Source organism: Bicyclus anynana, chromosome 6, assembly GCF_947172395.1.
Source record: "Bicyclus anynana chromosome 6, ilBicAnyn1.1, whole genome shotgun sequence".
In the NCBI taxonomy this organism is placed as follows: domain Eukaryota; kingdom Metazoa; phylum Arthropoda; class Insecta; order Lepidoptera; family Nymphalidae; genus Bicyclus; species Bicyclus anynana.
This window is the reverse complement of record NC_069088.1, coordinates 17,516,985-17,532,482: the sequence shown is the minus strand read 5'-3', so window position 1 is coordinate 17,532,482 and position 15,498 is coordinate 17,516,985. Positions and strand designations below refer to the sequence as shown.

At 35.4% G+C, this 15,498-nt stretch overlaps 1 protein-coding gene across 2 annotated transcripts in view; it reads right to left on the bottom strand.

Annotated features, from left to right (window-relative positions):
• Positions 1–1,463: 1,463 nt before the first annotated feature.
• The window catches only part of LOC112050562 (protein O-mannosyl-transferase TMTC1-like), a 172,708-nt gene continuing 158,673 nt past the window's right edge, over positions 1,464–15,498 (bottom strand). For both annotated transcript variants that reach the window (XM_052881908.1, XM_052881907.1), the window contains 7 exons: positions 15,302–15,466; positions 14,219–14,332; positions 11,195–11,335; positions 8,608–8,807; positions 7,983–8,148; positions 4,797–4,920; positions 1,464–4,269 (listed from right to left, as the gene is read on the bottom strand). In XM_052881908.1, the coding sequence (XP_052737868.1) occupies positions 3,907–4,269; positions 4,797–4,920; positions 7,983–8,148; positions 8,608–8,807; positions 11,195–11,335; positions 14,219–14,332; positions 15,302–15,466 (1,273 nt within the window). In that variant the 3' untranslated portion in view covers positions 1,464–3,906. The remainder of the gene's footprint in view (positions 4,270–4,796; positions 4,921–7,982; positions 8,149–8,607; positions 8,808–11,194; positions 11,336–14,218; positions 14,333–15,301; positions 15,467–15,498) is intronic.

Sequence of the window (15,498 nt, the reverse complement as noted above, 5' to 3'; positions counted from 1 at the left end):
TATTTTTATTTTATAGTAAAAATTTACAGATTGTAAGTGACTTACCCGATGGCAAGTGCACTGCCCATAAATATATAGATAAACATTTCACAAGACTTATAAAGTCAGAATAAAGAATAATTTATTTCAATTAGACTTAGTTTCAAAGGTGCTTGTAACCTTTGAAACGTCAGGTCAAAGCCGAAAACTTAAAGTTAAAGTTATGATTGTTCCATTCCACGCGATTTGGTCCGAGTAGAGCTCACAACAAATTCAGCCAGAGTTTCTGTTTTGATTTTTCAGGTTTATGAAAGGTACCCTACATCCAAATCGGCATCCAAGTCCCTCAGCCCCGAAAATGGATGTGCGGCTTAGTGATAAATAAACATAGCGATAGTACTTCCCCGGATGAATTCCTACATAAAAAGCTCTACTACTAACTTGGTAGAAATGCAAGTATTCAAAAATCTAAAAGCTTTCTAAGTGACCTGATTGCTGATAATAATTTGTTTTTTTTTTTACAGAAAATTACCTACCAACTTTTTAATACACTCAAAATTTTGATGAACCTCTCCACGATCAAATTCTGACCTGATGACCATTGGACATCTGGAGAGTATACCCACCCTTTTAAACAAAAACATCTAGGGCTTCTTCAGGCAATATACATAAAATTCAAAAAAAAAGTACGTAAGTTCTTTATGTTAAAGATAAATCATTTATTTGCAGCCTGCTTTTATTTTTATAAGTGGACGAAAGAAAAAAGAAGGCTATGCTCTGCTACTCGTATACTCCTATATACCTAAGGCGGATGTCTAGTAGAGAATATTATCTACTGGAACATTGTTTATTCTACATAATTGAAACGTGTGGGAACACACACAGCCGCTTCATCTTCATAACAAACACCAAGTCTATACACACACATACCTAGGGATACTGGTACCTACACATAAACATCGTCTAATATATTAATAGAACAATCACAAATATAATACTACCAAGTTGGGGCATTTTTTTCCGAATATTGAAAGAAAGATAACTTAAACCCAAACCAGGAATCGAATCCAGGATCCATGGGAACCATGAGTTATACTTTAGTTGTGTTAATTTTCTGGGTATAATCTATCTCCGTTGCAAATTTCTGCCAAAACAGACACATCAGTTTTCGCAAATCTCGGGAAATTTCAGCCAAACCGCTTCAGTGGTAGCGGCGTTAAAGAGTAACAAACATCCAAACAAACATACATTCAAACATCCACACAAACTTTCGCGTTTATAATATTAGTAGGATAGGCTTATATTACTGTGATGTTGTCAAATAATATAATTATAATAACATTATAGTATCATACAGTCAAAGGTGAATAGCAAGTTAGTTAAAACGCCTAAGCAACCAAACCAAACCAAAACCATTGCCCACGTTCCTACACATACTTGTATGTCTGTGGCCGGCGTTAGAGGAATAAAATGAAACAATTACAAGTAATCCATTGGTTTATTTTCAGTACATCCAAAGCATTTGCCAAGTGCTTAGCCTATCCTTATAATTATATGTACATCGTTTTGAATGAATAACAAATACTTCTGCTTGACAATTGGTGAACGATTCATCATTATCATCATCATAGTCAGAATTATCATTTTCATTAACACCATCGTCAGTATCATCATCATCGTTATCAGTTCATTTTTAATAGTTTCATGCGTTCTATTTGGAACTTAAGTTTAGAAATTTAGAAGTTACTACTGCATATACTATCGTTTGATATTTAATTTATTACTCCATTATAATTGTTAAATATATTTAAAGGAACGTTATTTTTATATTACTCACAAAAATATTTAATTTCAGTGCAAAATATTGAAACAAAATTCAAATATTAATATTTGCTTTGAATATGTGCGATCACATAGAATAATTTCAATATAAAAAATGCTACCTTTGTTAGAATAATGTTCATTCACTCATTTCTATTTTATAGAATATGAAATGGATCGCATATTGTTATAATATAATTATAACAATATACTCGTGTAGATATAGAGATACATAGAGTATCTACTTATTATCAATAATATTGACAATATTACTGAATTTGTATCAGTTAAACCCACTTCTATTGTGAGTGAATTTGTCATCACACAGACACACACAAACACACTTTTTCCTATACTCATTCCTGCTAGCAAAAATACGCCAATAAGTGTTTATAACAACTCTTCTCTAAATCGTTTTTAGTGGCCTTGGATAATTTTCTTTTCTTTTTATTTAAAAACAAAAAAGAATATTTGCCATGTATTTTAAATATGACCAATATTTCCATTCCCCTCCAACTGGTCGGGAAAGACTGTATTAGGAGTGGGTACGACCACAGAACAGACAACGCTAAAAGCTGATCTTATATCTGTGGGTACGACAACAGACCAAAGGGGCGGAGGATCGAACCACCTTTTAACGTCAATTTGAAGTGAGGTGCACAGCTAAACATTAGTTGTGCCAGTCTCTTTAATGCTAGAGTTATTTTTTCACTTTAAAACAAATCGTTCACCAACTGATAGCCTAAAATATTAACTTATATATTTTGTATGGAATGTAAAGGTAAATAATACAGTTTCGGCATTGCGATTATAATGGTTAATGGTTTTCTTTATATGGTATTGTGCCTAATTGAAATATAAGGCCAAAGCAATTAAATATAGGTTGTACAATGTGTTAGCTGTGCTGTGCAACTGTTTCTCTTAAAGTTAACAACAAATTCATACTTTTGAGATTACTAAATAATACAATAACATAGGTTCACACAACAGTGACAGTTATTATGGGTATCAATTACAGATTTAAATCGAAGGAATAGACATTGCCAAAAAGAGGCGGCTTCAAAATTACTAAGAGTTAAAACTTCAAATTTTTTATAAAAATAATTGAGTACTATCCAGAAATCAAAAGTATATAAGAAACAAGAAAAAAACAATAACGCTAATTATGGACATACAATTTTTTACTTCAATAACATTAACTGACAAAGATACTGATATGATAAATATTTAATTCAAAAGATTGTAGTATGTACTATAACAGAAGCAGTTGCATTAATTTTATTAATTATGATACCTAATATTACAGTCTAGCGTAAAAACTTTGGTGTGTTACCACCCTAACACAGTCAATCATTACTCTTTGACAAAAATATAACATCTTTTGTTTCTCTACAAAATTGTCTTTTTAGAATTAGTTACCTATCTAACTTGTTCAAAATGAGAAACTTTTTATGATTCTACTTTTTTGAAAATTTGAATCTGACAAGTTTAACTTTAACACTGAATAAAATTCAATTTTACAAGCGCAACTTAATTGTAAATCATCAAAATTTCTCACTTTGAATATTTGACTTAACTAACTCTACCTCGCGATATTGTCAGCGCAACTTTATATCTATCCTCACTGCATTTTCCAAAATAAATACAAAATGAAATCACTTTGCAAGCACACACTTTTATCCACTCGAAACTAAATAACGGAGCCAACGTTGATCAATCGTCAAACTTAGCACCTTTCCCATAAATTATTATTATTTACAGTCCATATTTGTTTAAGATTGTTGTGGCAAAATCTTTATTTTCAATATTCATAAATCGATTTTGATTTGATTTGATTGAGTCGTGTGTCTTAAATGTAATAATAAAAGTATTCAACAATACAATTTAATAATTTCCCTTTCAATATACATATAAAATCATAAATACTGCATAATTATGGTTTACAAATATATTCTAAGTTTGTCTTCAGCGTAGATCTCTTAGTTAATTCTTTAACTAAATCATCCGAAATATCATTATCAATGATTACGATAAGAACTTCAAAGAGACATATAGAGTCATAAGCAGAATTTGATAATTGATCAACGTTACCCTAAGTGTCCTTATTTAAAATGTCTTTATGAGAATATGCTCAGTTAATGGCGGCACTATGTTAGGTATTTCGTTATTTTTTATATTATTCTCTTTTCTATGCATCGTACACTTTTTCTTATGTCCGATTTCGGATTTATTATGAGTTGTCTTTATTTGTGTTGATATAGATAGATTACGTTTTTTAACTGTACACGCTTTTTGGCTGCATGTGTTACCATTGATAATCACGATTTTGTCACTTTCACTGTTTGTTTTATCACTATGAACTGTTTCTTCGATTTTGATTTTTTCTTCTTCTATCTTTACAGTTTTGTCTTCGCTCGCAGCTGCTGCTTCGACTGCTAGTTGAGTGTGATCGAAGCAAGTCGTAGATTTCTGTTAAAGAAAGAAAATAATATTAATTAAATTACTTTGTGTCTAGACTAGATCTATCGTGATTCACTGCGTGAAATTCCGTTTTTTATTTAGTTGAATTTTTTTTAGGTAATTCGATCTATAAGTTAACAAAAATGTCAATATGTTTTATTCAAACGTGATTTAAAATAATTAAAGAGGCTAGATAAACGAAAATACATTTTCATTTCGATACATGAAAAAGTATTCGGGAATTAGTTTTCGTATTCTGATTCTTTTATTTTGTCTCCAAAATAACTACTTTGGTAATTTTATTCAAATTACAGACAGGTTATGGTACAAATATTAGAAAATAATGACTTTTATGCTTTTAATTGGATCCATGCTCAAGACCTTGGTGTTTGGGAGTCCTTACAAGAAGCCATTGGCGCATTGATGATGATCATGATGATGGTGATGATGATGATGATGGTGATGATGGTGATGATGATGTTGTTGTTGATGATGATGATGATGATGATGACAAGAGAAAAACAAGAGAAGCTTACAGTAGGATTGACTGCTCTGGAGTATATTTGTATCCGCCCCTCCAACTCCATCTTCAGCCGCCAGTCACGCAGGTACATGTGCGCGGCCGCAGCACTCGGCCAGCCACGCCGCCAGGTGTGCCATCTGTATGTCATTTATTTCAACTTTTAATCTTTTTTTTATACTCATAGATAGGTACTTATACACTTTTATATTTCAAAGAATTAGGATCACGTGTTCAAAGCCTCATAGACAAATGACTGGACCAATGAGGCAATTATACTGTCGCATATATGGAGTATATATGAACATCAGAACCATTTCGGGTCAAGTGTACTACATAACAAAACTTTCGTATAAAATTACGTGAATCAAAGGGTTCGTTGATGAATAAGTTTCCACGTACGGAGTTTATGTATTTTGTTAATAGTTAATAACATAGATCGTAGATCGTTAGATGGGCCTCAAAGCGTCGCGGAATTGTCATTAGTTTCGCACATTGAGTCACTCGTAACACATTTCTCTTTATTCATGTTCATTTTGGAAATGTTAAAACACAAGCCACAGAGTTTTAACACTTCCAAAATGAACACGAAGGCATAATTAAGGGATTAAAATAAAAAAAAAAAGAAAATATTTTTTAAGTCTACGTCCACTCACAGCATGCGCTTGTTACTGCTTGTCACGTACTAAGATAAGATGTGCGTGCACGTCTTTGGTTAATGACGTAAAATTGTGCGTTCTTTAATATGGAGGGGCCCATCTAACGATTTATATGTATTTTTTTTAATTTTATGTTAATAACATTCCATTGTGATTTATGTTTCACATTTTGTAATTTGAGGTCACACTGAAAATTGTATTTGATAAAATAATTATATCGGATCGTTGTGGAAGACCGCATGCTGTTATTATTTTTGGCCAGCTTTCGCCTTCGGATTCTCATGTTTTATTCGGGCATTCGATGCTATAATAAATACAAGTAAAGACTTTTTAGTAACTGAAAATGGCTATGTGTTTAGATTGTATGCGGTAGAAGTGGGTGCGATAGCAAAATCACTCTATGGCTGAGGCCGCACAAGCGATTAATCGCTACAACCGCGAAACCGCTTGAGACGCACACACCTGACGGCCTCCATGGCGCAGTGGTATGCGCGGTGGATTTACAAGACGGAGGTCCTGGGTTCGATCCCCGGCTGGGCAGATTGAGATATTCTGAATTTGTCCAGGTCTGGCTGGTGGGAGGCTTCGGCCGTGGCTAGTCACCACCCTACCGGCAAAGACGTACCGCCAAGCGATTTAGCGTTCCGGTACGATGCCGTGTAGAAACCGAAAGGGGTGTGGATTTTCATCCTCCTCCTAACAAGTTAGCCCGCTTCCATCTTAGACTGCATCATCATTTACCATCAGGTGAGATTGTAGTCAAGGGCTAACTTGTAAAGAATTAAAAAAAAAACCACGATTAAAAATCGCGTAACGAGCCACGCGAGAACCCATAAGAACCAATAAGACTCCAGAGTGCACCGTGTGGCATATCATTGATATTTAAATGCAGGCCGCACACGACACGACACCGCTCTGGCGCCGTCCCGCTACCGCACCGCACCCTATAATCCTACAGCCGTGGTCACAAGTCCCCGGCGCTTCTAGTAGTTTTTGTCTACCGCACGATGGACAAGGCATCCGCACGGTTGTTTTCATTAAGGTTATTTTGCTTCATGTTATGTCATGTAATCTATCAAAAAGACTATGAGCAGATGGGTTTTAGGTTGGATTTTAATATGTGATATACGTATCCCCCTGTCTCTGTCTGTTATTGATATATCCAGCTCCTAGATCTTTTTCTTTTTAGGCGTTTAAGATGGTCTGGTATAGTGAGCTGAACTGCCAGTGGATTGGGTTGGAGTTCCAATCGTTGTTTAAAATTCCTGCTTGATTGGATTTCACTTTAGTATATTTTTTTATCTAGACGTTCAATAAAAATCAAAAATTTATTAAACGGACAAAGATATTTCGCAATATCTATATTATATTAAAGCCCAAATCCAAATTTAAATCCAACATATTAACCGTGGAGCTATCAAGGATTAGAATTAATTTGAATGACAAAGTGAAGGTCCTCAAAACATTTGTCATGGTAGATAAGTTTCCTAAAAAATATAATGAAATTTTCTTGATTATCTTTTGATCTTCTATTTCGTTGGTCATAAAAATTATCTCTGAAAATACAAGTTATACCGTGCTCTAGAGTTCAAAGGAGTGTCTTATTTCTTGGAAAATTGAAGCATATCTTTTACGTTCATTCCATTGGAGTATAAAATTACGTAAAATTTAAAACTAAATTTTCCGGACAAGTCTTCTACTGCTCCAGCATACTTTTAATACTGCAATTAAATATGGAAATAGGAAAAATTAAATATCTCGTATCCTGTACTACCTACCTAAGTTTTATAAGTTTTATAAATGTTGTTTTACTGTCTAAAAATATGGAGTAGACCACCCCTATCACTTAGGGGTCTAAAAAAAAGACAACAACCTATTCTCAGACCTCCGACCTACCCACAGAATATACACAAAATTGCATAAAAATCTGTCAAGCCGTTTCGGAGTAATCTGGCAGCTATCCTTGTGAGACGAGAATTTTATAATATAATACAGCCGAGGCACCGCGGTTTTACCTAGGTTTCTTTTTTTGTGTTTTAGTTTTTAGTTCCCGTTCCCGTGAGTATACGTGGATACAATATAGTCCATGACTATATGTATATGATATGATACATGGCAAATAACGTAGCTTTCTTGTGGTAAAAGAATTTTCAAAATCAGTTTAGTAGATCTAGAGATTACATCCTAAAAATGACAATACTATAAACTTAAACTCTTTATAATATTAGTATAGATTAATAATAATAATAAGATTTTGTATTAGTATGTTTAGATATGGATGACAGAGCTCATCCGGACTCAACCACCATGCTTATTTCTGCCGCCCAATAGCATTGCCGTGTTCTGGTCTTTAGGAATGGTTGCCATTGATATTATAAGCACATGAGGCTTAGGTAATACCTATACCTACTACCTGCCTGTTAGTATTAGAACAATTTTCTTTGCAATACCGCCGAAGTGCTACTTTGTTCCTAGTCGAGGTTTTACATGAGTAATTTGGTTTGTCCCATAAAATATAAAATGTTTCTTCTAAATAATTTTACCTTGTTAAAAGTTGGAGTGTTCTTGATTTCTGTCCTAAGCTTCTGTATATAAGTGCTGTTGATCTTATAGAAATAAGATCTCCTCTGATTGGTTTTTCGAAGTTTCGATTTCGAAAACTAAGCCTTGTCGCTTCTAAGAAGTACTTGGCAGCAGCTACTGGTAAACCTAAAAAAAAAACAAATCATAATTTTATTAAAAAAAAGGGAGCATAATAGACCAGTAAACTAAAAAAAAGTAAAATTATGATTTTTTACAAAAGAAGAAAAATCGTGGACCATAATAGGATTATGACTTTATTGAACTTATTAAATCACGAGGGATATTTCTATTTTAAATCTTGAAAAAAAATATCAAAAATTGCAAATTTACCAAAGTTTGATGTTCAATTTATGGCGGCCTAATTTTTGAGCATTACCGGAAGTTTAAATTGTTTTATGAACGATATTTACATTTTAGAAACCGCATACACCGTTTTAGAAAACAAAATACTAAATTGCCCCCTCGGCATGAATCTAACCTATAAATTCTAAGGTAAGGCGTTCCCAACTGGGTCACAGAGGCAGTCGAAAGATTTTCAAACCGTATACCCTTAGTCCTTAAATTCCCATACTTCTGAAAACTTACCTTTGGTCCTCAACCAATTCCCATACAAAACGTAGTGTTCCCAGTTGTTAGGCTCCAACTCCACGAGTCGCGCGAGTATCTTCCGTTTCTCCGGCTCCGGCTTCAAGGTCAGCAGTTCCACATGAGCTTGCACGAAGCGAGGCTGCAGCGCTATACAGCGCTCGAGCATCGACACTGCTGGGCTTGTTCGTCCGCTTTTCCTGTACAAGAAACACCATATTGTACACTAGCCGACGCCCGCGACTTTGGCCGCGTGAAACTCGATGTAAACTTTCAACTACCCCTATCCTACCCCTATCCTACCCCTACCCTACCCCTACCCTACCCCTAGCCTACCCCTACCCCTACCCTACTTTTCTGGTTGATTTTTTACACCTTGTATCCGAAAAACCGAAATATCTTACGGAACCCTATTTTTTTCCAAAATAAAATTTAGCCTATATTACTTGTGGATAATGTAGCTTTCGAATGGAGAAAGTATTATTAAAATCGGTCCAGTAGTTTTTGAGCCTATTCATTACAATCAAACAAACAAACAAACATACAAACAAAGTTTTCCTCTTCATAATATTAGTATAGATAACTAGCGGACGCCCGCGACGTCGTCTTCCTCAAGATCACCTCAATCGTAAAAGCGTAACAGACAAGTAAATTCACATTTACATTTGTAATATTAGTTAGAAAGCTAGAATTAAATTTATTACTCAATACTACAATCCCAAAATCGTAGTGAAACGAAATAGCAACTGAGATAATATATCATTTGTGTAGTTTTAGTAAATTAAATCCATATAATTTAAACTCAAACTTGCAAATATGAGCTTATGAAATGTAGTACCAAATAATTTCGTAATCATGTATCTATTTATAGATATCATCTAAAATTGCTATGCAGTTGTTTTAATTACGAATTCAATTATAATAATTATCGCTTGGTTTAACAAATAACAACCCATAAATAATAATTTTCAATTGTGCAGTTGTTAATTGTACGTACGTTGGGCTTTATTTTCTCATTAATTGGCGCGCAGAGAATGTATGAATAGCGAATGAATTAAATAAAATATTTATTATGATTTATTTTTATAAATTCTATCCCGGACAATAAATTATTCGTATCGTTATTCAATAAACAATAGATTTATTGAAATAGAGCCGCTGTGATTTTTTTGTTTTGTAATTTTATTTAACTGCACAATACATGATAATATCTTAATGATTTATAATTAATAAAATATATTGCAAAATAATAAAATAATATTTATGTGTCAGTTTTTAGGAAGACGTAAAAACGAATTCTTATAGGACAATGGGCAAAAGCGATATCGCTGAACTGAGTAAATCGAAGCTGTTATGTCACAAGTTTTTCATGAATATAATTCACTAGCAGACGTCACGCGGCTTTACCCGCGTGGTTCCCGTTCCCGTAGGGAAACGGGGATAATATAGCCTATAACCTTCCTCAATAAATGGGTTATCTAACACTGAAAGAATTTTTCAAATCGGACCAGTTGTTCGTGAGATAAGCGCGTTCAATCAAACAAACAAACTCTTCAGCTTTATATATTTGTATAGATGTAGATTTTTTACTTGTATTTATAAGACATCACGAAAACACAGTCAATAAAAACGAATACAAATAAAATACTATTTGTCTGTTACCGCCATTATTTTTCTTCGAATGTTGTCATAGTAATTATTACTTACATGTGTAAAAACGTCACTTGCTTGTACTGAATGATTCATTATCACACATTTATATTAACAATTATATAAATGTGAGAGTAAATGTGCCAATTCGCATTGGGCCAGTGGTGGACTATTTTGCCTAACCCCCTCTCATTCTCAGAGAAGACTCGAGCTCAGCAGTGAGCCGAATATTGGTTGATAATAATAAATAAATAAATATACTTAAACAATACACATCACTATCTAGCCCCAAAGTAAGCATATAGAGTAGCTTGTGTTATGGGTGCTAAGATAGTTGATATTATAATATTAATATACAATTATGTACTACATACAAATACTTATATAATGTATAAATACACATAGATACTGGAAAACACTCATGCTCATCACACAAATATTTTCCAGTTGTGGGAATCGAACCCACGGCCGTGGATGCAGAAATAAGATAATGGTGATGAATAGGATGGAAATTATTTGTACATAATTGTAATATTTTTGTATTTATTGTACACCGCCTGCTTAAATCCTCATGTCTTCTAAGCCTAAGGTTGCCTGGAAGCAATCGCTACATAGCAATAAAGCTGCCTTTCGTATAATACGTCTGCCTGCTTTCATCATAATACGTCTGTCTCTATTTCTTTTGTTTGGCGTACTAATAAAGTATCTAAATCATTATCTATACTAATATATAAAGCTAAAGAGTTTGTTTGTTAGATTGAACGCGCTAATCTCAGGATCTACTAGTCCGATTTGTAAAATTCTTTCAGTGTCAGATAGCACATTTATCGAAGAAGGCTATAAGCTATATATTATTCCCGTATTTTTACGGGAACGGGAACCACGCGGGTGAAACCGCGCGTCGTCAGCTAGTATGTAAATAAAAATAAGAACTTACTTGTAAAGCTTGCCAAGGTTGTAGTGCGCGTTGACGTGCTGCCTGTTGTACTTGATGGCTTGCAAGAAGTGGTGCTCCGCCAGGTCGGCGCCCACCAGCGTGCCGATGTTGTTGTGGGCGCTGGCGTATGTTGGCCACAGCCTGGACAAATGCGAATCCATCATTGCTATAGACTTGACCCTTTTTTAAAATGATCTTAAATAGTTCATTTTAAAGATTTTAAAGATCCTTTTTTTTTATTCTTTACAAGTTAGCCCTTGATTACAATCTCACTTGATGGTAAGTGATGATGAGTCTAAGATGGAAGCGGGCTAACTTGTTATGAGGAGGATGAAAATCCACACCCCTTTCGGTTTCTACACGGCATCGTACCGGAATGCTAAATCGCTTGGCGGTACGTCTTTGCCGGTATTGTGGTAACTAGCCACGGCCGAAGCCTCCCACCAGCCAGACCTGGACCGATTAAGAAAATCTCAATCTGCCCAGCCGGGGATCGAACTCAGGACCTCCGTTTTGTAAATCCACCGCGCATACCACTGCGCCACGGAGGCCGTCAAAAACCGTTTAGGGATAGAATTTTAAAGAATCTTGAATAACATTACTTTTAGTATTTTTCAAGATTTTTTTGTCAGTAACGATCGCTAACAGACGCTAATGATCAGTAGTGTGTTTCCGCTATGTTATACACGTCGATATTCGCTTATAACGAGTTTTATTACAATAAAATTTCACTAACACCGATGTTGCCATGAAAATATGCGATGTTACATCGCTGTAAATTTACAGAATGCAGGGGCAGAGCCGAATCATGCAGCTCAAATGTTTCAATAACCTAGTAGCACTACCCAAGTCTGTGCTTTAGTGAAATTTTCTCTTTAATGAAAAGAAACATCCATATTTTGCAGTCCGACCCGCAGGAAACGAACATACGTAATCTTCATGTCAGCCAGATAAACTAACTAACTACTTCTCCAACGAAGCGTCTCAGACTTCTCATTTTAATCTAGCAGGAAAACAGAAGATTAGGTAAATCATGTTTCACTTCGACGCGCGATGAACTTGTTGAACTCTTTACCATAAAACTTGAGTTATATCAAGAAGTTGACACAAACTGATTCAACTTGCAACTACAGTTACAACTTTTCGCACGATGTCTCATGTTAGCGAAATTGTTTGAAGAAGCAAATGTCAAAGAATATATAGTCCAGAACGACTAAAAAATTAACATTCTTTTACCGATTTAAAAAGGGTATCCATACTAATGTATTGAATGCGAAAGTATTATCTAACTATTATATTTTTACAGATAAACCTCTGAACCACCACTGATATATTTTGGTATAAAGATAAATAATTATAACCTTGGCCATTTGAACGGCATGTAGAAGGTACTGGCGCCTATATCCTTAGAGAAGGTAAGTAGAGCCTTAGAGTAATGTAGTCTTTTTCTTCCAACCTTTCCCACCACAATTAATTTTTCTATGCTCTCATTTTCTTCCGATAAAATAATTACTACATAACAAACAACTTAGTAATGCTGCTCAAAATAATATACTTTAAAATAGAAAGCATTTTCCTAAAGATCTTCGTTTGTTGTTCGCTGCAGTAAGGTTGTACACACCCATTGCCGAAATGACAATGTTTTGAGACACAGCGAGGTGAACAAGCAGTGGGTACGTAGCAGTTTGTCTCGTTCGCCGAGACAACACAAACACTCCGCACGACAAACAAGTTCGCAATTAGCGCAAGACTCACTTACAACCATCCGATACGATGTCGTGTGACGTAATGTAAATTATATTACGTAATACAACATGTCGTCAGCCTATTTTAACGGCCCAGTACAGGCCAGGCCTCATCCTTATAGGATAATAAGGAGAAGGGAATTTGGAGCTAAGACCCACCATGCTGCGCCAATGGCGGTTGATGGGCTTAGGGTGATAATGTTAAATTCATTAACGACAACTATCAGATGATAATAATAATGACTGGGACCTTTTTTCCCCTTTTTCTTTCTTCCAAGAATTTGAGAAATTGGTATCTCAGAGAGCACATTAAGCCGTCACAGTTTGGTCAAACATTGCTGTTCTATGTCTGTGGGTACGTTGTAGTAATTGTTGTGAAAAAAGTCTGGATAGATTTGTAGAAAATCGGATGATCTACAATTTTTGTCTGAATTATTTTTGCTGTATAACTCACCGCTTAGCTGAAAAACGCCAAAAACCTGTTTTTGCAAATCAATTTTTTTTTTTTTGCACAATGGGTACTGATGGAGATTTTTCACAATTTATTTATAATAGTATTCTGAACATTCATACCAATTTAAGTTCTATGGGAATTATTATAACTTTACTTCAATTTTAAGGATTAATCTGACTGGACTATTACGAGTACTTATAGAGAGTTGAAAGATTATTGCCTAAAAATAAACTGTCGGCCCGCCAAACGATTTCGATTTCCGGTGTCAGTCAAGAGTTTGATCATTTGATCTAACTTGTCGTTGTTATATAAAAAAGGGGACGCTTCTGACTTCGCCTTCTTCAAATTCTTAACCATAAACAAGAATTATGGGCTTGCATAACATCAAAAACTGACTTGATGGATATTAATTAGATTAAACTCGTCAAATCAGTCATCGTCTTGTTTCTCGTTTGTTGTTGTAATTTCTAACATGATGTATGTAATTCTATCGAGCATCTAATGTACTCGTAAAACAAGCTATACCCGACTTCGATATAGTAGGTTATCAATTGGACCCGTATTTATGTTAAGTATTACGATTTTCCAGTTAATACCAGGTTGACCCTCTACTTTCTCCATTAACTGGTATATAAAATATTCATTGTTAGCACTATCTGAGAGAGTTTATAATCAAAACAACATCGTTTGCAGAATGGTGTCGGGTGAAACGTAATGTACGCTTCTTAAAATCGGATCGTGTAAAGTTGCAAGACTAACTAACAAATACCATCAGTTTCTAAACTATTAAAAGCCATGCTCAGGCTAATGCATTCATTTTCGTACCTTAAAGCTTCTTTGTAATGTTTGATGGCGTTGTCTTGCTGTTCTGTCTCGCGCAGGAAGTTGCCGAAGTTGTAGTGGAGTTTAGCATTCTGCGGCAGAGTCACTAAGTCCGCTCTGAAATAAACAAATCGTTTTAATAAACTCGTTTTAACTGCGTATTATTAGGAAAGACGCTGGTGTTATTTTGCGCAAAAATGATTAGCTATAATTAATGACTAATCTTCTTTGTTATTATCCGCGAACCTAATTCTATATAGGTATAGTAAAATAGTGGTAAGCAAATAAAATTAAATCTTGGCTGAGTTTATACCTTTTCGTACCAAGACGCATTTGAAACCCTCGTAACTTTAATTTTAAATTGTCGACTTAAATTATCATCAACAGGATTCACCAACAACCTGTATTCGTACACTGCTGGACATGGGCACACACCATCTTCCGCCTTCCTCATCCAGCCACTTCCCACTACCTTCTTGATGCCATCGGACCATCTAGCTGGTCCATCCACTCCAAAACACGTCTGTCCCAGCGGCCATCTGTTCTGCGACAAAAATGACCCGCCCACTGCCACTTCAGTTTACTAATAATTGGGCCACATCGATTATTTTCGTTCTCCTACGGATTTCCTCGTTCCGGAATCCTTCAGAGAGACTCCTAACATAGCCCTCTTCATAGCTCACTGAGCAACTTTAAAATTGTGGATAAGGCGAATCGTCAGTGTCCACGTTTCCGCTCCGTACGTCATCACAGGCAAGAAACACACTCATTAAAGACTTTTGTCTTCAGGCTTTGGGGTGTTGACGATTTGAAGACCCGAGGCAATTTCCTAAATGCTGCTCAACCAAGCTGAATTCTTCTGTCAGCCTCCTTGTCGAAGTTATTCCTATATAGTTGTATCATTTGACCCAGATAGTTGTATACCTGAATAACTTCGATGCTGGCATTATCGACAATTATGGGCATCGTGGGCAATTATGGCATTTAAATCTCACCATTAAATCGTGCCATACTTCACGTTTCAAAAGTACTTGTTAACTAAGCCTAATTGAAATAATTAAATTTTGATTTGATTATTTAATTTACCTTATTAAAGTGGCCCGGTCCCGCCAGTCAGCGTTTCTCCTATACGTCCGGGCGACTCCGCTCGCTGCCAGCACTGCCAGCCCGAGCACCAGCAGCGCCTTGGCGCCGGGCTTGGAGTACCACATGAGCTGCACGCCGTACGCGGTTATTATGACACTGCCTACGCTGTGGAAATAATACTAATGTCAAATATTTTA